We start from the raw sequence: 24,393 nt of genomic DNA, 5'->3' as shown, positions 1-24,393 counted from the left end.
TAAAAAAAATTAAAAAAAAAAAAGAATGAATACAGTTTTGCCTCTTCATTTCCAAAAATCCTACTTCTTATTCTTTCTCTTCATTCCTTGGCTCCTTCCTCCATTCCGAGGTTAATGGTAGTAGTGAGAGAAAGTACTCTTGCCCAAAGCCAATGTGTTGTGATAGGTTTATTTATACATCTAATTTACACGTAAATGCCAAAAACATAGCACTTCCAAAATAATTTCTGCGTCAGCTATTACATCCCAGTGTGGGGCCAGAATGAAGTTGGCATAAATGGGAAGGTATCAGTTCTCTAAGACTGACACTAAGTAGGCCCAGTAGCTGCCCTCCACCAGGCATTACCCATAATGCCTCTCCTGCATTCCCACAGAGATAGAGGAGCAGATCTGGATATTTCCCATGACTTCACCTGCTTGGGAATGTGGGTCAAGCCTTATTAGAAACCTGCAGTTTGTACATATGCCATTGGGTGGTGCCCTGGATTTGGCAGTGAAGGCAAAATGCTTCAGCATACCCCAGATATAGAGAGCTGAGAGGTATCCTAAAGCTTTTTAATGGTGAACAAAAGATGGAAATGCCCCAAGCCTCTAAAATAAGGGTCTCAGGAAAAGCTAATGGTCATAATGAGAGTCTAAATTCATTTCAAAGATGAGGAATTTATGATATGCTTGTACTTCTGAGGCAATAATCCTGAATCACCAAGTAAAAGTTAAACGATAGCTAAGATCCTCTCTTAAAACAGGCAGGGAAAAGCATATAGCACACCTCAGAGAACAATTTAAATGCTCAGGGAATAAGGGCTACAATCTTGATGTAGATCTGTCAATGCTTATACCTCTATGATTCCAGATAGAAGTTTATATATAGACTATAGAACAAGAGAGTAAATACAGGAGGAAAACGTCCTCAGAAATAGGTATGTAAAGTAGCAAATTACTCTCTAGAAAAGTGCTTCTGCTATAATTTTTGAAACCTGACTTTAAAACAGATAAAATTCTTTGCCTTCAGGAGAAAGCTATGGAAAGATTCAAAAGGACTTCTGTAATTCTGTCAGAATAGGATATGCATTTATATAAACACTGTAGGAACACAAATCTCAGAACAAAGGAGTGTACTTAAATTACTGTCTGAGAATTTCTTCAGTTTCATTTTCATGAAATGATTTTTTGATAAAGCGTATTACTTTATTTTCCTGACCTTAGTCTTTCCTTTGGGTACATAATAAATTCCAGAAGCCCGTAAAAGAAAATAGCGCCTTTTCCAGGATTTCTTTCCGTCTTCTTTCAGATAAAGAGCTCCTTCAAGTTCTGGCACAATGACAGATGTTCCACAGAAACTTTCCTGAAATTGAGATTCCAATTATGGAGAACACGTGAAAAAAAAACCACAAATTTTTGTTCACATTTAAACAAACTATGGCAAACTAGCCTTTTAGCCAAACCAGCTAAAAGTCACTTGTCTGTAACTCTGAATGCATACAATTATACTGCATGCTGTTTGCCAAAAGAAAGGAAGGATACCATGGTGGTTGAACCTCAGCTCTTGAGTTAGACTTCAAGGCTTCTCAACCACTTACTTTTGTGACCGTGGGCAAGTCATTAAATCTCAGTTCCTTTGCTTGCAAAAATAGAGTAATGATAGCTCCAACTTCATAAGAAAGGTTATGAGTACAATCTTGGTGTACTGTGAAAGTAAGCACTAAATAAAGGCTATTTCTGTTATTATAAGTTGGTAAATAGAAAAATTATTTCTTTTCCTATAAGTAAAAATAATTACTATTTTACTGCCACTAAACAGAAAAGTTAGAATATATAATCCTTCACATAAACATGTGTATGTTAATTTATTCTTGGGATAGTTTTCTTACTGAAGAATGAAGAAGGCAGTTATTAACACTATGGTATCAGAAAAGGAGAAGGACAAAGCAAATTCTCTAGGTGTAGATTTTCGAATGTGAAAACTTAGATATAATGAAATAATTCTTAGTAAATTTCTTTTAAAAAGCAATTCAGTAAAAGTACTGCATTTTATTCCAGTTCAAATACTCAAACTTACTTTTGGCTTTCTTTTTTGTAACTCTCAACCCCCTTCTACTCCATCTCATAAATGGAGAATAACTTTTAGTTTTGTATCCTGCCAGGAAATGTATATATAGTGGAGCTGGGACACATTTTTGTTCATATTCTCCTCCAATTTAGCTAGTATTAGTTGCCTTGTCAATAATCTCTTCAATCAGATATTTGGCCCAAATTAGAAAGCAGAATAGTGCTGATTTTTCATAGCGTAACATCCTTTGTATTTTCTTTCACATCCAGCCTTTAATGCACCGCTGAAGTCCTAGAACAAGAACTATTCAGGCAACTGTATAAACCAAGGCACAAGCTGTCCCTGAGTTACAGACAGCTGATGATTAAAAACAAATGGCTGTGTCAGGAAACTTCACTCTCCCCTTCCCTGTCTGTCAGTTTCCATCACTGCTAGGTACACTCAGAACCTGAATCTCCTTGTTGCTGGGTACCTGGTGCTTTTTCTTCCTCGACACAACCTGGAGTCTGCTAAATGCAGAGAATGTCCCTATTTCCACTGCTACGCCTTCTTGTGAAATACCCACTGTGCTCTTGGCTCCAGAAGCCGGAATTTATAACATGTTTTCAGGACCTTGTGAGTGGCAGAAGGTTCTGATGTCTGCTCCATCTGGCTACGGGCCTGTGAGAATGTGGTGGGGAGAGAAACCTGTGCGGGAGCCTGGCCAGGTCTTGGTGAATAAGAGAAAGGGTGCTAATCAATGTCAGCGAACTGGCTCCAGGTGTGAACATGTGTCCAGAGCTCACCAGGTCATCTGAATCTTCAGAAGAAGCCTCAAAAGAAAAGAAAAGGTCAGCACATTTTTGAAGGTGAAGAAAACCTGGGCTGGAACCCTACACAGGTTTTCTTCACCCTCACAAGTGTGTTGACTTTAGATCTCTGCACTCATCTGCATTATGTGCTGGGAGCAGAGCCCCGATTTTTAGCACAGTTATTACGTGAAAACTCACTAGGAGTTTCAAAAAAAACCAACCATCAAATAAACTTCTGGAACACGCCCCTATAGTGATAATCACGAACATCTGCACAGTAATCGACCCAGTGCTTCCATTACTGCCCTGGATCGCTGTAATAATTCAGTATGATCCAGGACACTGAGGTTCTTGGACTTGCCGTATAACATCCGAACCTCAATGGCAGACCCAGACCTTGTGTCAGGTCTCCTAAGTGCAAAGCCCACACTTCCTACCACACCTGGCTACTGAAAGAACATCTTAGAATTCACTGTAAACAAGGTTTGGAAATCCTTACATCTGATTTCTGGGGAGCACTTCAGTAATGAAAAACATGGAATGTTAAGAGACGAGTTTTACGTGGATTCTTAAGTGTTTTAGGCGAGAATCACTAATCCAACTTCATGAAAGTAAAATATAGTCTAAAGCCATACTTTTAAACAACTGACTCAAAGAACCAGTTTAATTATCTAAATAGCTATAATTTAGTAATAATTTGATTTTAAAACCCCAAGTTGAAATTTCAGTGTGTCTCAGAATATCCCATTGTTCTAAGAAGCAAATAATTTAAAAATAGATACAGTTAGCATCCTTCTCTTTTCTTCTACTCTGCAAAATTACACTTACCTCAAGTAAGGATTCCTTGTTCTTAGCATTCATTTTCTCACTTGTTTCCTTCCCTTCTTTTTTTCCTTTGTTATCCAAGTAAAAATTCTAAAGAAAATATTAAGAGATCAGAATCAGTGAGTGTTCATCGCCATGCTAGCCACTGCAAGGGACTCACTGTCTTGCTGTAGAGAGAAGACGCACCTATAGGAAAGAGTGGGGACCACAGCATATGGTATCTGTCAACCAAGTGCCTTACCGAGGCTTTACCAAGTGCTAACTACTGAGGCGGATGTAAAACCTTCTCTTCCTCCCATTGTGCACAATCAATGAGGAAACAAACATAAAATAGAAAACACTAGCAAAGGATATGACAACATTTAATTGTTAAATTCCATTGTCTAGAAAACGTGTCAAATGCTGGAAGCGGGGAGACCCTAATGTACTGGAAGAGCCTGGGTCTGGATTGCTGGTGGAGCCCGTGCCCCATGTGCTTGTGGAGGTCATGTAGCCTTCCAAGGTCCTGTGGACTAGAGATTCTGGCTGATGAAGAGAAACTTGAAATCTGGATTTTTATAAATTTAGTGACTACTTTAAGTTTTAAAAACCACAGCACAGGGTTTGCTGCTTGGCAACTTCTAAGGACAGACAGAAGCAGAAAGGGAATTTCTGGAAAGGGAACTAGCCTCACAACGGACAGGGAAGACCATGGTTTTAAAGCATTCATGAATGGGTGCATAGTCTCTAAGTGGGGTTTGTATTAACCCATGTATCATACCTTGTTAATACTGAGTATCAATGAGAGGGCTGAGACAAAATGATAAACGAATGTTTCCAAAAAATCATGAGTATCCAAGGGTTAATCTTCACATAACCAGTACAGCTAAGGTATCAATATACAAAGTGATTATTATGAGTGACCAGTGTCATAATTAAAACAGTGAGGACTTTTATGTGAAAATGTAGAGTTTTGTAAAATAACACATGAAAAAAATGTATTAAAACTGGAACATATACCTCTGGAGGACAGTGACTGAATTTAGACACAAATTTGTCTAACAGACATAGGAAAAGATGCTCAATATCTGTAAAAATACAAATTAAAACTACAATGAGATATAACCTCCCATCTGTCAGAATGGCCAAAATTAACAAAACAAGAAACAACAAGTGTTGGTGAGGATGTAGAGAAAAAGGAACACTCATGCACTGTTGGTGGGAATGCAAACTGGTGCAGCTATTCTGGAAAACAGGATGAGGTTCCTCAAAAAGTTAAAAATAGAACTACCCTATGATCCAGGAATCGCATTACTGGGTATTTACTCCAAAAGTACAAAAACACTAATTCAAAAGGATACATGCACCCCTATGGTTATTGCAGCATTATTTACAATAGCCAAACTAGGGAAGCAGCCCAGGTGTCCATCAATAGATAAATGGATAAAGAACACACACACACACACACACACACACAGGAATATTACTTAGCCATAAAAAAGAATAAAATCTTGATGTTTGCAACAACAGAGATGGAGCTAGATGGAAACCAATTTGACAATAAATTATATATATATATGTATATATATATCCTATATATATATACATATATATAAAAGACTGACAAAAAAGAGAGGTGGAGCTAGAGACCATAATGCTAAGTGAAATAAGTCAGTCAGAGAAAAACAAATACCGTATGGTTTCACTCATATGTGGAATTTAAGAAACAAAACAAACAAGCAAAGGAAAAAAAGAGAGATACAAACCAACAGACTCTTAACTACAGAGAACAAACTGATGGTTACCAGAGGGGATGTGGGTGGGGGGGGGAATGAGGGAAATAGGTGATGAGGATTAAGGAATGCACTTTTCATAAGAAGCACTGGGCAAGATATGGAATTGTTCAATTACTCACTATATTGTCCACCTGAGACTAATAGAACATTTTTTAAAAAGTTTATTTATTTATTTAGAGAGAGATGAGGGAAGGGGAAGAGAGAGAGAGAGAGACAAAGAATCTCAAGCAGGCTCCACACTTTTAGCACAGAGCCCTATGCAGGGCTTGAAGTCACGAACCGTGAGACCATGACCCAAGCCGAAACCAAGAGCTGGATGCTTAGCCAACTGAGCCACCTAGGCTCCCCAAAATAATGCTGTATGTTAACTATACTGAAATTAAAATGAAAACTAACTTGGGGCACCTGGGTGGCTTAGTCGGTTGAGTGTCCGACTTCGGCTCAGGTCATGATCTCACTGTTTGTGGGTTCGAGCCCCATGTTGGGCTCTGTGCTGACACTTCAGAGCCTGGAGCCTGCTTCAGATTCTGTCTCCCTCTGTCTCTGCTCCATCCCCCCATCCCCCCGCCACTCACACTCTGTCTCTCTCTCCTTCAAAAATAAATAAACATTAAAAAATTTTTAATGAAAACTTACTAAATATTTAAAAAAAAAGAACAGAGTGTACTGGACAGAAGGGAAGGAAGCAAAGTGCAGGCAAGTAAAATATGCAGAATTAGGATATTTCCTGGGAACAGAATGCATAAAAATGGCAATTTGCCAACTTCAATAGGGGAAATCAGTCAAGTACAATTGCTCTGATAATTCTTACCGAATTATCTTTTAATATGTTTGTCAATACTTTTACTTATTTGAAAAGGACAGCATATCATGAATTAGAGTGATTATCATCTAGGATTCAGAAACTATTCTAATTTTACATGTTTGGCTTGAAGATCATGACTAACCATTAATATGTAACATATACTACCTGCCAGAAGTCGACACCAAGAGCTCACTTACAAGAACCCCACAACATAGGTACTATTACTACTTTACCGGTAAGGAAGCAGGAGGATTAAGTGATTGGCCAAAGGCCAGTCAGTGCCAGAACTTAGAGTTCTTCCTCATTTTTTTTCAGTATTAAAATGCTCTAAATACCATAGGAGAGAACCCGGCACAACAGTGTGGATGCACTTAATGCCACTGAACTATACCCTTAAAAATGATTAAAATGGTGAATTCCATGTTATGAATATTTTGCCACAATAAAAAAAAAAACTGAGCAGTGAAGAGTAAAGGCAGAGTGATGCCTACAAGCACACCTCTTACATGGCAGGTGAACCATGTAAGAGTGGGAAGAAGGAACAGAGGAAACACTGCGGCCTGAGCTATTCACCATCATGTGACAAAAGAATACCTCAGGGACAGGTAAGAGAAGAGCCTTTCTAAACTGTGAAGGGCCTCATTTTATAAGGATATCCCAAAGGGCCAGGATCTGTAGCTTTGTCCTTCTCTAAGACTTTTCTCTGAGATCCCTTTCATTTTTTCAGATTCAGAGTAACTTTTTTTTTTCCTTGCAAGTGATGGTGCTATACTGTTTGTATTTATTTTTTTACTTATTTTTTAAAAAATTGTATTTATTAAAAAAAAGTTCATTTATTTTGAGAGAGACAGAGTGTGGGGGGCGCAGAGGAGAGGGGAGAGAATCCCAAGCAGGCTCCATGCTGTCAGTCAGTGCAGAGCCCAACATGGGGCTCAATCTCATGAACCATGAGATCATGACCTGAGCTGAGATCAAGAGTCAGACGCTTAACCGACTGAGCTGCCCAGGCACCCTTACACTGTTTTTGTTTTAAAGAAAATGGAAAAAACCCACGAAGTAAATCTGAGCTGGAGTTGAGAGACCGTAGTCCTTAGAATGGACCCACTGTCCTTGGGTCAGAACTTTTCATCAGTCGTGAGGTCAGCTAACTCAACTTGAGCTGCTCTGTAGCAAGCAGTGGAACTCAAGAGTTAACTCCTTATCTGTTACTCATTGAAACTGTGGACAAGGTGAGGTGAACAATAAAAGAACTTTAAAATGGGAAATGAGACTTTCAGTTACAGCTTGATCCCTTTTCTCACAACTGAGAATGCAAGACTTGGGGGCAGCTGGAGAGGAAAGAAACAGAGAAAATACATTACTTCGTAATATCACCTTCTTGGAACAAAGAGTAAACCAATCAGTTCTCAGTCCATGAATGAATATTCGTGAGTATTCTCTACATGTAAAATATCCCTGTTCCTAAGAATCTTTTTCTGTTTCCAGAGACTCTCTTCGGTCTTTATTTTTTAAAATTTTTTAAATGTTTATTTATTTGAGAGAGAGAGAGAGTGGGAGCAGAGGAGGGGCAGAGACAGAGTGGGGGAGAAAATCCCAAGCAGGCTCCATGTTCAGACATGGAGCCCAACATGGGGCTTGATCTCATTACTGTGAGATCACAACCTGAGCTGATATCAAGATTTGGATGCTTAACCAACTGAACCACACGGGCACCCCTAAACCTCTAGTTTGGTTTCGGGCAACAGCTGACCTCCATTTGCACATCTGGCACTTATTTAGGAATAGCAGACCACCTGTGATTCCAATCAAGTGGGAAGAGGAGGCTTTCTAATGACAACCAGACAGAGAAACTAAGGTAAATAAAGTTGCTCTTAGATAGTAAGGTTCTACTGTCCCAACCCACTTTACCCAAAAGAAGCAGTACCACCTGGGCAAGAGGGGCCCCTGCCCTGACTCCACACTTTATTTTTGTTTAGGTTTACTTATTTATTTTGAGAGACACAGCACAAGTGGGGGAGAACAGAGAGAGAGGAAGAGAGAGAGAATCCCAAGTAGGCTCCATGCAGTCAGCACAGAGCCTGATGTGGGGCTTGAACTCACAAACTGTGAGATCATGACCTGAGCCTAAATCAAGAGTTGGACACTTAACTGACTGATCCATCCAGGTGCCCCCTGACTCCACACTTTAAAGGGTCCCTGCCTTGACCCTCATTCAGCCACTCCCCCACTCACAGGGCAGTAAGTTTATGGGGCCAAAGGGATATGGCCACCTGGAGCCAACGACCTCCACATTTTAGTCCATGCTCCACAAACTCAGAACCTTGGAATTCCCTGCCCAAATGGCCCTGAGGCTCTGCCCTACACCCATCCTCCTGAGGGTAGATGGCACTGCTAGTATGTGCATCTAGGCCAGAAGGTGGCCAAGGGGCAGCTCCTGCAGGAGAGTGATGGGTTGTATGAAGCCTACTCTCTGGGCTGGAGTGTCCACATCATGCATGCGAGGCCCAGGTGGGACAGGATAGATGGGGTGGGTGGAAGGGTAAGTCTAGGGGAAGGTCATGAGCACCTCCATGACACCATCTTTTTGCACAGTACTCAAAAGAAATCTAAGAATGCTAAGGCCAAACTTTTAGGTCATTATGAAGGCACCCAGGTAGGAAGATAGAACACATTTAACTGTTTATTAACTTGATTTAGAACTTTAAATATTCATCGATATATTGTCTATAGGCCTTCAATCTACTCTTGCCCTAGGCCCCATAAATATTGGGGGTGGGCTTTCCCAGAGGCCTATCTTCCATTCCCTGTGGGATTCCACAGTGCCTCCCACCTCATCTTTTTGTTCTTTTCTTCTAGTCATTAGGCCTACCTGAAATACAAAATAGAAATATAAAACAATTTCTTTAGGCTCTTTCTCTTTGAGGAGGTGCTTAATTTTCTGGGATATTTGAAGCTTTGGGAAACTTTCTCAACTATAGAACAGCCACAATTGTTAATGAGTAGAACTGACACCTCTCCTTCCTCAACCTGGGTTTTTCTGCCCACCAACCTACATCCTTTAAATTCTACATCCTGGGCCCCAGGCTATAACAGGCCCCCATCTCTGACAACTCTGTCTTGGTGCTTAGAATATGGTGCTAAACACCACTCGTCAGCCCATAGTATCCTAGCTGTACTTCACTGGCTGCTGACCCCATGCCTCCAAACACACAGCCAAACATAATGTCCCCATGTTATGCATCTGTCCTCTGCATGTCCTCACTTCCTAAACAATGCTGGTTACTGCTTTTATTTTCACACTAGCTTGTAAATGCTTCTTCTTCTTCTGCCCATTACATCTGGAAGACACCCCTGGCCTTGCATCTCACCTACAGTCTCCTTCCCTGGCTGTTTTTCAATACGATCTGGATGCTCAAGAAGCATCAATACAATGTGGATACAATACAAGAAGCATTCAATAGAATGTGGATGCTCATGTAGTTCTTGAGCAAGTGCCTGGCATCATGGGGAACCTAGGGATTAAATCCTTACTTCCTTAATTTGTCCTGAACAACTTCAGGTAGCCTGAGGTTAGATTCCTATGCACACTTCTTTGATTACCTGCCCCAAAACTTGTGAGATTATACAGCACCGCTGTCTCAGATGGAAGTCTGGCCTGGCCCCACTGTGATCACCCTAATCCAAGAGCACCACTGACACCTTCTGGAGACATGTCCTCCCACGTGCCTCCATCGCTTCTCTCATTCAGACTATTGTCTACAATGAAGCCAACTAAAATCATGGTATGTATTACACTTTGTGTGGATGATGGCCTTTACTTCTCACAACATATTTCTAAAAACAAATTATCCTCATTTTCAGACAAGAAAAGAGAGACTTGGTGAAGTTAGGTAATTTGCTCAAGGACCCACAGCTAACAAGCAATGGAGTCAGGATTCAAATCCCACCAGTCTGACTTTAGGAGCCACACTCTTGGCCACTTCAGGGTACTGCTTTCTAGTGAAAGGCAGTTTGGTAGAAACAAATATGAACATAAAACACGTTTTATGAAGCTGTCATCGAAAACCCTCAGCACAGCATGTCAGGTCCACGGATTTGGCCCCGTGCATGCTATCCCCATAGCACTCTCCACGGCAGCCTCACTGCGCCTTTCTATTTCTTGAGCATGACATACAGTCTGATTATGGGCCTTTATAATTCTTCTCTATGGCTTGGAATCTCCCCTCCTGCCTCCCTCCTTCATCTCTGTTCCCTTGGTGAACATGAGAAACATGTTCCTCAGGGAGGCTGTCTCTGATCCCAAGGACTGAAAGACCCTCCTTCTGGAGGCTCCCAGAGTCTCCTGGTCTGTTCCTAATAAGACATATCAGATAAAGGGCTAGTATCCAAAATCTATAAAGAACTCACCATATTCCATACCCGAAAAACAGAGAATCCAGTGAAGAAATGGGCAGAAGACATGAATAGACACTTTTCTAACGAAGACATCCAGATGGCCAACAGGCACATGAAAAGATGCTCAGTGTCACTCCTCATCAGGGAAATACAAATCAAAACCACACTGAGATACCACCTCATGCCGGTCAGAGTGGCTAAAATGAATAAATCAGGAGACTATAGATGCTGGCGAGGATATGGAGAAACAGGAACCCTCTTGCACTATTGGTGAGAATGCAAACTGGTGCAGCCACTCTGGAAAAAAGTGTGGAGGTTCCTCAAAAAATTAAAAATAGACCTACCCTAGGACCCAACAATAGTACTGCTAGGAATTTACCCAAGGGATACAGGAGTGCTGATGCATAGGGGCACTTGTACCCCAATGTTTATAGCAGCACTGTCAACAACAGCCGAATTATGGAAAGAGCCGAAATGTCCATCAACTGACGAATGGATAAAGAAGATGTGGTTTATATATACAATACAATACTACTTGGCAATGAGAAAGAATGAAATCTGGCTATTTGCAACAACGTGGATGGAACTGGAGGGTATTATGCTAAGTGAAATTAGTCAGGCAGAAAAAGACAGATATCATATGTTTTCACTCATATGTGGATCCTGAGAAACTTAACAGAAGACCATGGGGGAGGGGAAGGGGGAAAAAGTTACAGAGAGGGAAGGAGGCCAACCATAAGAGACTCTTAAATACTGACAACAAACTGAAGGTTGATGGGGGGTGAGGGAGAGAGGAAAGTGGGTGATGGGCATTGAGGAGGGCACCTGTTGGGATGAACACTGGGTGTTGTATGGAAACCAATTTGACAATAAATTATATATGTGTATATATATATTTATATACAAATATTATATTTATATCAATATAATTTATATTTATATTATAAATATATATTTATATAAACATTATATATGTATATATGTGTGTATGTGTATATATATATATATGATACACACTTCACTGGCTATTATCAGCTAAGTGTCCTTACTGTCTGACAAGAAGTTCAGTAATACCTACCTTCCTTGAGCCTCCTAACAAGCTGAAGATGAAAATGACACAAATCATTATTTTATAACAGTTGTGACAGATTCAGAAGTAGAAGACAGTTAATTTAACTGTGGGGGAGCCTGAGTCACCATTCAAGGCCAGGCTGTGTTCAACTGTGTCCCCCTTGGAGTGTATACTGAAGCCCCTCCAAGGGTAGATGGGCATCAATTTCTACACCCTCAACTTCCATACATACTCTTTTCTAAAATGGATCTGCCTGAGAGTGGAAGGCCCTTTTCCCACTTCCCAAGAGAAAGGCACACCTCACAACCACAGAGGATCTTACTGCCCTGGGTGGGGAGCTCAAAGGCTCAAAACAAAGGGACAACTTGAAACATGGGTGGTGAGAGGGAAAGAAAGACTCACAACTCCAAACGAATCTTTTGGGAAGTCAAGTGGTTTCTAACTCTTTGCCTTTACACAATGAAAGGCACCTAATCATGTCAGGTGGTGCATTAAAAGAATCATCATTGATCTCTCAGTGGCAGATAACTTGGAAGGAGTTCAAAGAATTTAATGGCATTGCTCTCACAAAGCTCTTCTATTCTTGTCCACTTACTTATGTGAACAAGGTTTCTCACTGCTCGCATCTATAAAAAGTACTTAACTTCTATAAGAATGAAAAATAGGAATATAATTGATACTGAACATTCATCCTTTTATCCTGGAACTAATCAGAGGGGAGAAGGTTTCATCTATTTATCTCATTAAGGATGTTTCCCCTTGGAGTTTTACTTTTTAACATTAATATCAATTGTTATAATTTTAATGTTTTTAAATTGTCAAGCAATTTAATTTCAGTGTTTTTAAATTGTTCAACCAATTGTGTAATTTTTTAACACATAAGTGCCTTATGATGACAGGAAATTAAAAAATTACTTACCAATTTATAAATATAATTTGTTGAAGAGAAATATGAGAGAGAGCTCAATCAGAGACTTTCAGGCATAAAAATATATTAAAATAGGAGAAATCTTTGGGGAGAAAATGGAATGGGAATAGTTCAAGGGGAAAAACAAAGAACAATGTAAAATTTCCCAAATGTTAAAAAGGTTTATTGCACAACATCAAGAGTGAACCCTCATGTAAACTATGGACTTGGGTGATAATGACATGTCAATCAATGTAGGTTCGCTGATTGTAACAAATATACCAGTGTGGTGGGGGATACTGATAGTGGGGGGGGACTATGTATGTGTAGAAAGTATATGGGAACTTCCTCAATTTTATCATGAATTGAAAACTGCTCCAAGAAATAAAGTCTATTAACAAAAAACTACTCATATGCTTCTTACATGGAAAAGAAATCAAACTGCCACGAAACTATTTAGACTCCACTGGATATCTTTTAAAAATGTCAAAATTCATAATATGCTAGTCATTGCATTATTTGCATCTATTTAAACTAGTGTTGAAAAATTCTGGATGTCAACATACAAATATGTGAGGTGGTATACAGCTTATAAAATTTCTTCCAGGGGGTATGCAACCACAAAAGTTTGACATCCGTTCATAGAGGCAGCCACCATCTGGGGTTGGCCATAAGGGGCTGTGCGGGGGAGATGAGTAGGCAAAGTAAGGGGGCCTACTGAGAGGGAGAGGAAGGACACTGCTTGTTGAGGGACAGAGTAATAGAGGCCCATGGGAAGGCTGGGCCCAAGATGCCCCTGGCTGTGGTCCCCACAGCTTTCTACTCCCAGTGCCAGCCCCTAGGAGGCCTGGTCATGCTTCCTATCTTTTACCCCATGAGATGCCTCCGAATCCTTTCAATAATCATGCTGAAAAAGAATCTAGTTAGTGCACTTTCTGTTCTCACGATTAAGTGGTCTCAGGCTTTAGCAGTGGCTCTCTGAAGAACCACTGATAGTCTTGCATCCTCACCAAGGTTCAATAGTTAGGCTCATATGTGGTTCCTGCCTCTTGGGAGTGAAGCCAAACAGAGCAATGACTGTCCAAAAGAATAAGTAGTTTTTAAATTTTTTAATGTTTATTTATTTTTGAGAGAGACAGAGACAGAATGAAAGTGGGTTAGGGGCAGAGAGAGAGGGAGACACAGAGACAGAAGCAGGCTCCAGGGTCTGAGCTTCCAGCACAGAGCCCGACGCGGGGCTCGAACTCTCAAGCCATGAGATCATGACCTGAGCAGAAGTCGGACACTCAACCGACTGAGCCACCCAGGCACTCCAGAATAAGTAGTTTTTAAACGGAATAGGGCATAACAGCAACCAGGGTAATTCGCTACTCTGCTTTTCCTCATTTATAAATGGGGTGATCTGTTATTGCCTCCGGAAATACAGACCAGCCATCCTGGTGGAATTCCTTTTATTTTTGAAATTTATTTCTTAAATGTTTATTTAAAACATTTTAAATAATGTTTAAGAGAGAAAAAGAAAGCGAGCAGGGGAGGGGCAGAGAGAGAGGGGGACAGAGAATCTCAAGCAGGCTCTGCACTGTCAGCCAGGAGACCTGCAGCTTGATGGGAGGCTCGATGCTGAATTCACGAACCAGGAGATCATGACCGAACCTAAACCAAGAGTCAGACGCTTAACTGACTAAGCCACCCAGGCACCCCTAGTGGGATTGCTTTTAAATAAGCATCTTTGGGTTCATAAATTTGCAGAACCTCGTTTCTCTCCAAAAATCTTCTATCCCTCTGTAAATGCCCTGCACTCTGAGAACAGGTCAGATGGGAATCTCAGTAATGAAAAGGTTTCTGTTATCTCATGAGAAAAGGAAAATAACCCAAGGAAAAACTGAGGAGCACATCTCTTATGATTGCCCATCTGACAGAAAATACTCAAGTGAAATGTGTAAAATTTCATGCTAAATTTATGGAGGGTGAAATGTGATTTTTTTTTTTTGAAGCAAAGGGGGAAACTCAGCATGTTTAAAATTTAGCTTATTATGTCCCTCTCCCCACTTATTTCCCTTCTTGTGCTTCCTGCCACAGTGAATGACATCAGGATCTATCCCATCCCCTAGCCTGAAACCAGAATGTCACCCTTGTGTGCTTCTATGCCTCCTCATTATACCAGCATTCATGGTCACCATATTCTGCAAAATTCTGCCTCCTACATATCTTCCAACTCCCTTGGGTCCATCATCACCTCCTTTTTCTGGGCTCTGTAACCACCTCTCCATCACATGGTGGCTTTCACGCTGCTTTCTTTTGTATCCATCCTCCATCATGCAGCCATGATGGTACTGCCCCCCTTCAAAACCCTTCAACAGCTCCCTGGAAGCCTCAGGATCAAGGCCAATGTCTTTAACATTGTTTACAAGTCCCTTGATCATCTTGTGCCCACTCCCCTCCAGTCTAAATGAAGTCTTGCTACACCCATATGATTTAACAACTGGATCAGGAATAAAATCATAGCAGAAACAATAAACTGGTTCAAAATCCACGCCCTGCCCCCATTTATTTCTCAGTTCTTACTCATCCCAATGCACTCAGTATTTAGTAGCTCTCAAGTTTTTATCCATCTTTAAGACTTTTGGGCCATTTGTCAGACTTTTTAAAGTTCCTTCTTTTTATCTCTATTTCATTGTTAGCTGAGTTTGCTTGTTTGACATCTACTCCTAAAGTTTTGGGTTTGGAGGAAGTATTGATGGGTGAAGTGAATGTAAACCAACAGCCTGATGCCATTGGCCATTGTACTGCTCCCAGCCAGGAGGACAAGGACCTACTCCAGGAATGATGAGGTCCCCCAGGGGCCAAGCCTCTATGAGCTCTGACAGGCACTGAGATGGCAGGAACAAGCACAATACCCCAGCATCTTAATGCAATGAACAGCACCCCTGATTATTATCAGTGGTTGCAGAACCTTCTGTCATATCATAACCTTCTGCAGAAGGCATTTTACTCATCATCTCTAATTCCATGAATCATTTTTGTGCAAGAATGAAGCCTCAATGTCAGGTTATGTACCTGCAAAGAATAGGGCACACTCCATGCAATAGCTTCAATCATGATAGCCAAGTTGGATCACACAGTGTCAAGGAAGTGCAGTTTAATATAAAAGAAAAACACAATACAGCTAAGTAGGGGCACCTGGGTGGCTTAGTCAGTTAAGCGCCCAACTCTTGGTTTCAGCTCAGGTCATGATCTCACAGTTCATGAGTTTGAGCCCTGTGTCAGGCTGTGCACTGACAGGGCGGAGCCTGCTTAGGATTCTCTCTTTCTCCTTCTCTCTTTGCCCCTCTGCTGCTCCCCCACCCCCCGCCCCAAGTAAATAAATAAACTAAAAAAAAAAAAAAAAAAAAGAACACAGCTATATAGGCAAAGTAGGCATTGGTGGTTGCAACTGGATTTTTAAAAATAACTGAATGCTGGAAACTGACTAAATGGTCTAAAAATCCATTTTAAATGAATCCCATACAATTAAATCTGCATGAACTGGTGACTGGAAACATTCATTTCTGACTTGTTTTAACCAATATGCTATTTTGACCATTTTCTTTCCCACCAACGTACCTGAATGCACTGTCCCTCCCTGTCCCTCGCTCACCTCTCCACGGTCCAGCCATGCAACCTATCCCATGACCTAAATGCAGGTCCCTCTTTCTTCTTGGACTTTGCACTGGCCCCACTGCCTAGAATGCTCGCTTCCCCTCTACTGTTCCCCTGGCTAACTCCCCCAAGTTCTCCAGGTGAATGCTTGGACAGAAGTTTCTCTGAGTAAATTTCCCTGCCCGTCATCTGCTCCACAGAAGCTAGTATTTCACCTCACCCCCAGGCTTTTCAGACCCGACTCTGATTTCTCACTTCCCTTCTTTTCCCTCCCATCCTCTTTTCTTTTACTCTTGCTTGGTTGCCTCTTTTACTGGTTTGTTTGGTCCATATCTCACTGCCTTCTACTGAAGGTAACAAGTTTCTACAATTTTCTTCTGAATCCCGCAGTTCATTAATCGTATTGATATACTGTCCATAATGTCTTTCAGATGCTATTTCCTGGCAGGGTCCTGCAGTATTTTCTCATAAACACAATGTTGGTTTTTCCTCTTCCCCCATGTCCTAAATCAGTGTGAGATTGTTCTGTAGTCAGTATCTGTCAACAGGCAAGATATGTGGTTTGCCTTGAGCTGCACGTACTCCCTCTGCATCTGTACATCTGTGCAGAGTATATTTTTTCCTCAGGGACAGGATGAATGGGTTACCTGACTGCTCAGTTCCTAGTTTCACTGCTCTACTGAGCTGACATTTTCCTAACCTTGCGTATTATGAAGTAATATAGTAATTACAAAACCAAAATTCTCAGCATACACCTTTACTAAAGCTCTCTTGTGCTGTCAATAGCATTTTGCACGCTGGGACTTAATCTTAAGACTGTACCAGGCCATAGTCTCTGTCCTCCACCATTCTTACGTTAAAGCTCGAAACTATGCTGTCCTTATTTTTGTACATGTCTTTTTCTTCAGCTACACTGTAAATTGTCTGAGGCAAAGATTATCTTTGCTTTTGTGTCTTCCACAGATAGCACAGATTAAACATGTAAACAGATACTCCACAACATTTGCTAAAGCCAAGTAAACGGAGTGCATTCCAGTAAAGGTTCACCATATAAGTCAACAGTGGAGAGACATTCAATGTTTTAAAACCTTTTGAGAAGAACAAATAAGTTGTTCAGAGTCTCAGTCTTTTCCTTTTATAATTTCTGGTTAAATCTAGTTCTTCACGCACAGTGTCTAACTCTTGAAATAGTTCCTAAACAGCACCATAAGCCGGCTGGGCAGGATGATCAAACCTGCAGGCCCACAGGTATAGATAGTCCTGACTAGGGAATGGAAGCAGGTATCAGTTACTCACTACTCTGTTCTGGGATTCACTACTACATATAAATGTTGACAATTACATTTGAAAAAGAATTAACAACCCAAATGAAATACAGGATGTATTTGGATTTTTGAATTAACTGATTTGAGACATTGCTTCGGGAAAAAATGTAAGGCTATTAAACAAAAGAATTTCCAGGTTGTATTTCTTTAAGAAACTTACTCTGGAAATACTTTTCTCTAGGATTTGTTATTCTTTTTGTGTAAACTTAAAAAAAAATGTTTCTGTTAAAAACTATCAAAGGGTCTCAGCATACAGCTTTTACAAAGGGACTGTGGGTATTTCAAAATTACAAAGCTTCCCTTTTAGGAGCCATGACATCAATGTGGGAATGGTCACAGTCTACTTCAGGAACAAGAAAGAGCCCTAAGGTCAGCACGCTGAAGTAGCTATTCACATGGAGTACTGGACAGAAGATATATTATCCAACCAAACACACCGAAAATGGAAATACTTAATATCAGCAACTTAAAAAATGTGTCCACTTCCATTATGGTCTTTAAATGTGATTGCAAATTAGAAGAATCTATTTACTTGGTTTTAAAGAACAGATTATTATCCAGAAGAATTCAGCAGGAGGATTTCTGCCTCCTCCTATGATCAGTAGCTTGTAGTTAGACCAAAGCTTCAAAAGAACAGCTTGAAAATCTGGATTAAAAAAACAACAACTGTGTGAAGGTTTTGGAGAGCTATGGAGGCAACCAGGACTTAAGGGGCCAAGATCCAAGAGATAAAGGAACCACAAATTGATGCTGAGATATTCTGAGAGCCACATTTCCCCTCTGGTAAGAGGCTGAGGATCATGGCAGAGGACCTGAACAGGCACTTCACAAAAATCGATAATAAACATTTGAAAAGGTACTCAAGCCTTTGGCAATAGAAAATTTGACTTAAAACCATAGGAGATACCACAACACACCCACATAGAACAGCTAAAAAAAATTTTTTTTAAATGGCAACACCAAGGGCTGGCAAGGATCTGGAATAACGGTAATTCTCATACAATACTAATGGAGGCAAATCATACAATCTCTTTGAAAAACTGCTTGGCAGTATCTCCTAAAGCTAAATATGTGCAGAAACTATGAGCTAGCAATTGTACTTGTATGTATTACACAAGAAAAAAGTCTCCATATGTTCAACAAAATACAGGTACAAGAGTGTTGTCAACAGCACTACTTGTTAAAGCCCCAAACTAGGAACAAATCAAATGTCCATCAGTAATACAACAGATAAACTTATTTTGGTACAAATGCACAGTGGAATACCAAAGGGCAAAGAAAAAGAACAAGCCATGTTCTGCCATATGCAACAAAAGGAATGAAGGTAAACACCAAAGAGTACTATGATATGATTCCATCTTATACAAAGTTAAAAAGCATGAAAAACCGAGGCCAGAGAGGTCAGAATCATGATTATTCTTGTAATGGGGGTCAATGGCTGGAAAGGGACATAAGTGAGTCTGCTGGTCACTCATGCTCTATATTTTGATGTGGGTGGTAGTTCAATGGGATGTGCACTTTGTAAAAATTCACAGCATGTAGTTATGTTTTGTGCACTGATTCATTAGATGCCATGGCAAGCTGCAGATATCCGCCTATACTTATTCTCTTCTTTCTCCTCTTGGTTATACAATATTATAGCCATGTTACAGCGCCTGGGCACCATTTTTATAGACTCAATGTGAAAACTTCTTTGTGGAGGAATTGTGCAAAGTGGTGACTCTGAATACAACTCCCAATTTTAGTTATGTGTATCGTTATTCAAATAGACTGTACTTGTCAGTTTCTTGTGTAGCTCAAAATCCCCTGTAACTAAGTTCTGGCCAATGTGATGGAAGCAGAAGTAAAAGTGCCATTTCCAGGTCCTTCCAGTAAGAAGTGTGGTTGTGCAGTTCCCTGGCTCTTTATTCCCTCCCTAAGAACTGGGAAATGGCCAGGTGGAAAAGCTGCCTTGGGCCCAGAGATAGAAGCTATTGTTGAGAATGGCACAGCCTCCTACTAAATCTACCCACCTATGTCTGCACTGGTACGTGAGAAAGAATAAAGCTTCTAGCTGGTTTGAACCACTGATCTAGGGAGTCTCTTTGTCACAGAAGCTAAGATGGTACCCTAACTAATACAGGCATTAAAACATTCCATTGAAGGTAGTTACAATTTGAAAACTTTGTAGTTGATCCCTGAACAACTCAGGTTTGAACTGCATGGATCCATTTATATATGGATTTTTTTTGGCGGGTGGGGGGGGGATATAGTACAGTACTGTATTTTCTTTCCCTTATGATTTTTTCCTTAATATTTTTTCCATAGCTTATTGTCAGAACACACTGAATAGTACATCTAATATGCAAAATATGTGTTAATTGACTGTTTATGTTATTGGTAAGGCTTCCCAGTCAACAGCAGGCTATCAGTAATTAAGTTTTTGGGGAGTGAAAAGTTATACACAGATTTTCAACTGCATAGGGGGTCGGTGCCCCTAACGTCCCTCCCACACTGTGTTGTTCAAGCATCAACCATACTTTTATTGTTCAATATTTGTCAAAGACAATAGTATTTAATTGCTTTCTTGTCAGTGCACCACCACAAAACCTAGAGAAGACTCTAGAAAAAAGCACAGTACGGGGAAAGAGCATTTTCTCACAAGAAAGCTGCTCTAGTATCCTGCTATTTCTGCCTCTAGTGATATGGGACTTAGTTTTTTTAACCTGTAAAATATAAAGGTGTCTGGATGTCCCCAATGATCTTGTCTGTGTTTAATGCTCTTTGACTTTCCAAAAAAGACTTAATGACCCTCATGCAATTACAGTCGGCTGGAGGCCACAGTGGGAAAAGGCCTGTATTTCTGTGACATCCTTGTACACATGACTTGAAGGAAGCTTTTTCAAATATGGAGAACAATGCTTTAAAAAAAATTTTTTTTTGAGAGAGAGAGAGAGAGAGAGAGAGAGAGAGAGCACGAGTGCATGGGAGTATGAGAGACTCTTAAGCAGGATCCACACTGAGCACGGAGCCCAGCGCAGGGCTCGATATCATGACCTGAGCCGAAATCAAGAGTCGGACGCTTAACTGACTGAGCGACCCAGGCTCCCCGGAGAATAATGCTTTTTATTATGCAGACTGTTTATACAATTAAATCACAATAAATGGTACATTTTCCAGGTGCCCTCTTTAGTAATCCCAGCATCAGTAAGCACCAAGTATTAGCAACAACAAAAAAGAGTGTTTAAAACATGAAGCATTCATGACCCTTAGTGCATCAAGGTATATTGAATTAATGTAGCCAAATTGAAGTAAGGACAGAAGAAGAGGATTAATAAACAGACAGATATGCTTTGGATGCTGGATCTAAAAAAACAAAATGGTTTCTATTCTTTCTGAATCCTTTAAGGGCCTATTATAGTTTACATATGACCTAAGAGTTGAGTTTGTGTATTTTTATTAAGTGAAAAATTTTTTGGGGTGCCTGGGTGGCTCAGTCAGTTAGGCATCTGACTTCAGCCCAAGTCATGATCTCACGGTTCATGAGTTCGAGCTCCACGTCAGGCTTTGTGCTGACAGCTTGGGAACCTGGAGTCTGCCTCTGATTCTGTCTCCCTCTCTCTCTGCCCCTCCCCCACTCATGCTCTGTCTCTCTGCCTCTCAAAAATAAAGAAACGTAACAAAAAAAAATTTTTTTTTAAGTTTTTTAATGTTTATTTATTTTTAAGAAAGGGGGGTGAGGGGAAGAGAGAGAGGGAGACAGGATCTAAGAGGCCTCTGTGCTGACAGCAGAGAGTCTAATGTAGGGTTCGAACTCATGAACCATGAGATCATGACCTGAGTGGAAGTCAGATGCTCAACTGACTGAGCCACACAGGCATTCCTTTATTTTTTTTCAATGTTTATTTATTTTTGAGATAGAGATAGAGAGAGACAGAGACAGAGAGAGAGAGAGAGAGAGAGAGAGAGAGAGAGAGAGAGGGAAGGGGAGGGAGGGAGGGAGACACAGAATCCAAAGCAGGCTCCAGGCTCTGAGCTGTCAGCACAGAGCCTGATGGAGGGCTTGAACCCACAAACTGTGAGATCATAACCTGAGCTGACGTCCGGCACTTAACTGACTGAGCCACCCAGGTGCCCCTGGATTATGTGTGTGTGTGTGTGTGTGTTTTTAAAGGAATATATTTGCAAAATTTTGTGAGACAATGAATGATGTTTGCTAGTACACAGGTGACATTAAAAAAAATCCTCCATATTTTATATGGTTTAACTATATACAAGTTATCTTACCTGGGGGTTTTTAAATACAGCGTATTTTTCCTCTTTCTCCAAAAATAGCACTTTATTTTCTGTGTCTCTTGTCCAGTCTGACAAGACTTCAACAACATTTTCATGGTCTTCAAAAATCCTTTCTGATGAAACAAGAAAAAGCATTCTTTCCAACCCAAGACATTAGGGTTTCCAACAGAGAATTAAGCTAGTATTGAGTTAAATACAATGCTTCATTCTTCTCATCGGTTTTTAGAAATTCCTAATTCTTCCATGATGTCACATTGTAACACCCCTATTATGTTTCTTCTTCAGTGTCAGGTCTTCAACTTATTTTCCACAAAAAAACATGGCAGACGACCATACAATATCGTGATAATGGCCAGCCACTGCACTTTTTTCTTACCTGCATTTTTACTTTTTACTTTAAACAGTCTCAGATGGAGGTAAACATCTTATCCATAAGGAGGACCATGAAGCAATAATTGGCTAAACAACTCTGAAGGAGGCTATGAGACATGTGATATGTTCTCTGAAACATCACCCCTAAGACACTAAGAACTACATATGCATATCTGAACCAAACCTAAACATACAGGAAGGCTTTCATTTCTCTATTTGACTCAGAGAGTTGCAAAATACCTCAAGAGATTCTTTCAGTGTACACCATTTCATTCATTAAAAAAAAAAATTCACTGAAAGCTTTGAAGGTAGGCAATTCTGTATTCCACCAAGCTCTCCTGAGAGAGACAACTGTTCTGAGTGATTTTAACAATGAGAAGTAACAAGAGTATTTCTTTAATTGCTTTTTCACTTTTTTTTTTTTTTTTTTTTTTTACTCCAATTCTACCAACTGTCCTTTGCTCTTTGGAGCTGAGCCTCTTCAACTAAACAAAGTGTGAGTGAGGACGGTGGAAGGGGAAATGAACACTGATGTATGGCAGAGTTACACTATAGTGTAAAGACGCAAACTCTAAAGAGACATTAGCTGACAGATACCCAGGCCCTCCCACAATATGTTCAACTTACTAAGCATGGAGTAAGAGGTCTCATCCTATCACTTTCTCTTTCTTATGGAACCACTACAGCGGCGGCAATAATAGTGTTTACATCCCCCAAGGTCTGGCTACTTGTTACAATCTGAGGCTCTTCACCACAAAGAATGAAGAGGCAAGCACTGAATCTGCCATAAGGGGAGTGATTTATGGGAAATCTTGATAGTCTTGAACCAAATTCTTCTTAATAAGACACCAAAACCCATAATAAAGCAAACCCACAGGTTTTTGGAGCACAGTCTAACACTGGGGATGGGACTTACCAATTTGAAGTTCTGGGTATATTTCATAAAGACACCAGTCTACACTGCAGTCACAATGGGTTTTGTCAAAAAGGTTGTCTAGAACATCCCGGGCTGATTGCCGCTCATCCACCATCAACGATTTAGTGCTGTTATCATTCATGTGCACCTTGACAACAAGCTGAGGATAAAGCCACAGGGCAGCTAGTAAATTTCAGCAACTGGAGAAGGCCATGAAGATTAAGGTTTCAAAGTTGTTATTATTTCTGTGAATTTAAGTAAGAAGGTCTCCTGCAAAGTCACTCAATATGAACTCACTCATATGCTTAGTACTGCTTAAGGTGCAAAAAATACAGAGATGGAAAAACCTATTCACAAACCAAAAATAAAAACCCACAAGCCAACACAACAAAACAAACAAAAAAACCCAAACTGAAAAAAACGCATAATAAACAAAGTCCTTGCCCAGCCTTCAGAGACCCTGCATTCTGGTGAAGCAGACAGAAAACAAACAGGATCAAAGAAGTGCTGACTTCCTGCTCTCCTGATATCTTTCTATACTTGTTGAGGTTCATCCAGGAGCCCAGAAGCATTTCTTGTTTGAAAGCATATCTATAATAAATTCTTCTCTTTTGCTTAGCTGAAGTTGAGTCCTATTTCATGCAACCCAAGAGTTCTAAGATACAGAAAAGATCAAGTTGGTTAAACTACAATTCTTTTGAAGGTCAAGAGTACATAGCAACACAATACCACTGAGGGGCCTTACGGGAGGGCTACAGACTGTGTCATAGCTGAGTATCTTTGAGATTAGAGGTGGATTAAGCAAAATGAATTATGGAGGCATGAAGGCAAATTAATGATCAAATTTACTTTTCATTCCATTTTTTAAAAAAATTCTACTGCACTGAGTTCACAGTGAAATTGGTAGTTATCCCATTCCAAATCTGGAGGGTTTGGTGGGAGCAGAATTTACTCATCTTCAATAAGGACATAGGATTTCACTGATTTTTCCCAGGCAACTTGTCAAAGTTATAAAATATTCCGACCACCCCCCCACCCACCCCAGAGAGACCATGATTCTGATTTAATATAAGAGAATTCATTCATGAAGTAATTATGATGGTGCTATATAGCCAGTCTTCAAAAGGAACAGCGGAAATGTGCCCACTGAGCCCCAATTTACTACACACATATGTTTGGGGAAGATTTCCTACAATTCCTGGAAAGCCCTGTGTTCTTATTTTAGTCTTTACCAAGATCACTGATC

General features: G+C 40.3%; 1 protein-coding gene across 2 annotated transcripts in view; it reads right to left on the bottom strand.

Moving 5' to 3' along the window:
* APBB1IP (amyloid beta precursor protein binding family B member 1 interacting protein) overlaps positions 1-24,393 on the bottom strand; it is a 95,399-nt gene that overhangs the window by 20,571 nt on the left and 50,435 nt on the right. For both annotated transcript variants that reach the window (XM_027073676.2, XM_053225412.1), the window contains exons 6-9: positions 23,148-23,307; positions 21,851-21,972; positions 3,670-3,756; positions 1,202-1,345 (exon numbers count right to left, since the gene is read on the bottom strand). In XM_027073676.2, coding sequence (XP_026929477.1) covers positions 1,202-1,345; positions 3,670-3,756; positions 21,851-21,972; positions 23,148-23,307 — 513 coding nt within the window. The remainder of the gene's footprint in view (positions 1-1,201; positions 1,346-3,669; positions 3,757-21,850; positions 21,973-23,147; positions 23,308-24,393) is intronic.

The sequence above is a fragment of the Acinonyx jubatus genome, chromosome B4 (genome assembly GCF_027475565.1).
Source record: "Acinonyx jubatus isolate Ajub_Pintada_27869175 chromosome B4, VMU_Ajub_asm_v1.0, whole genome shotgun sequence".
Classification (NCBI taxonomy): domain Eukaryota; kingdom Metazoa; phylum Chordata; class Mammalia; order Carnivora; family Felidae; genus Acinonyx; species Acinonyx jubatus.
The sequence above is the reverse complement of the archived record's forward strand: the minus strand, read 5'-3'. Positions and strand labels throughout refer to the sequence as shown.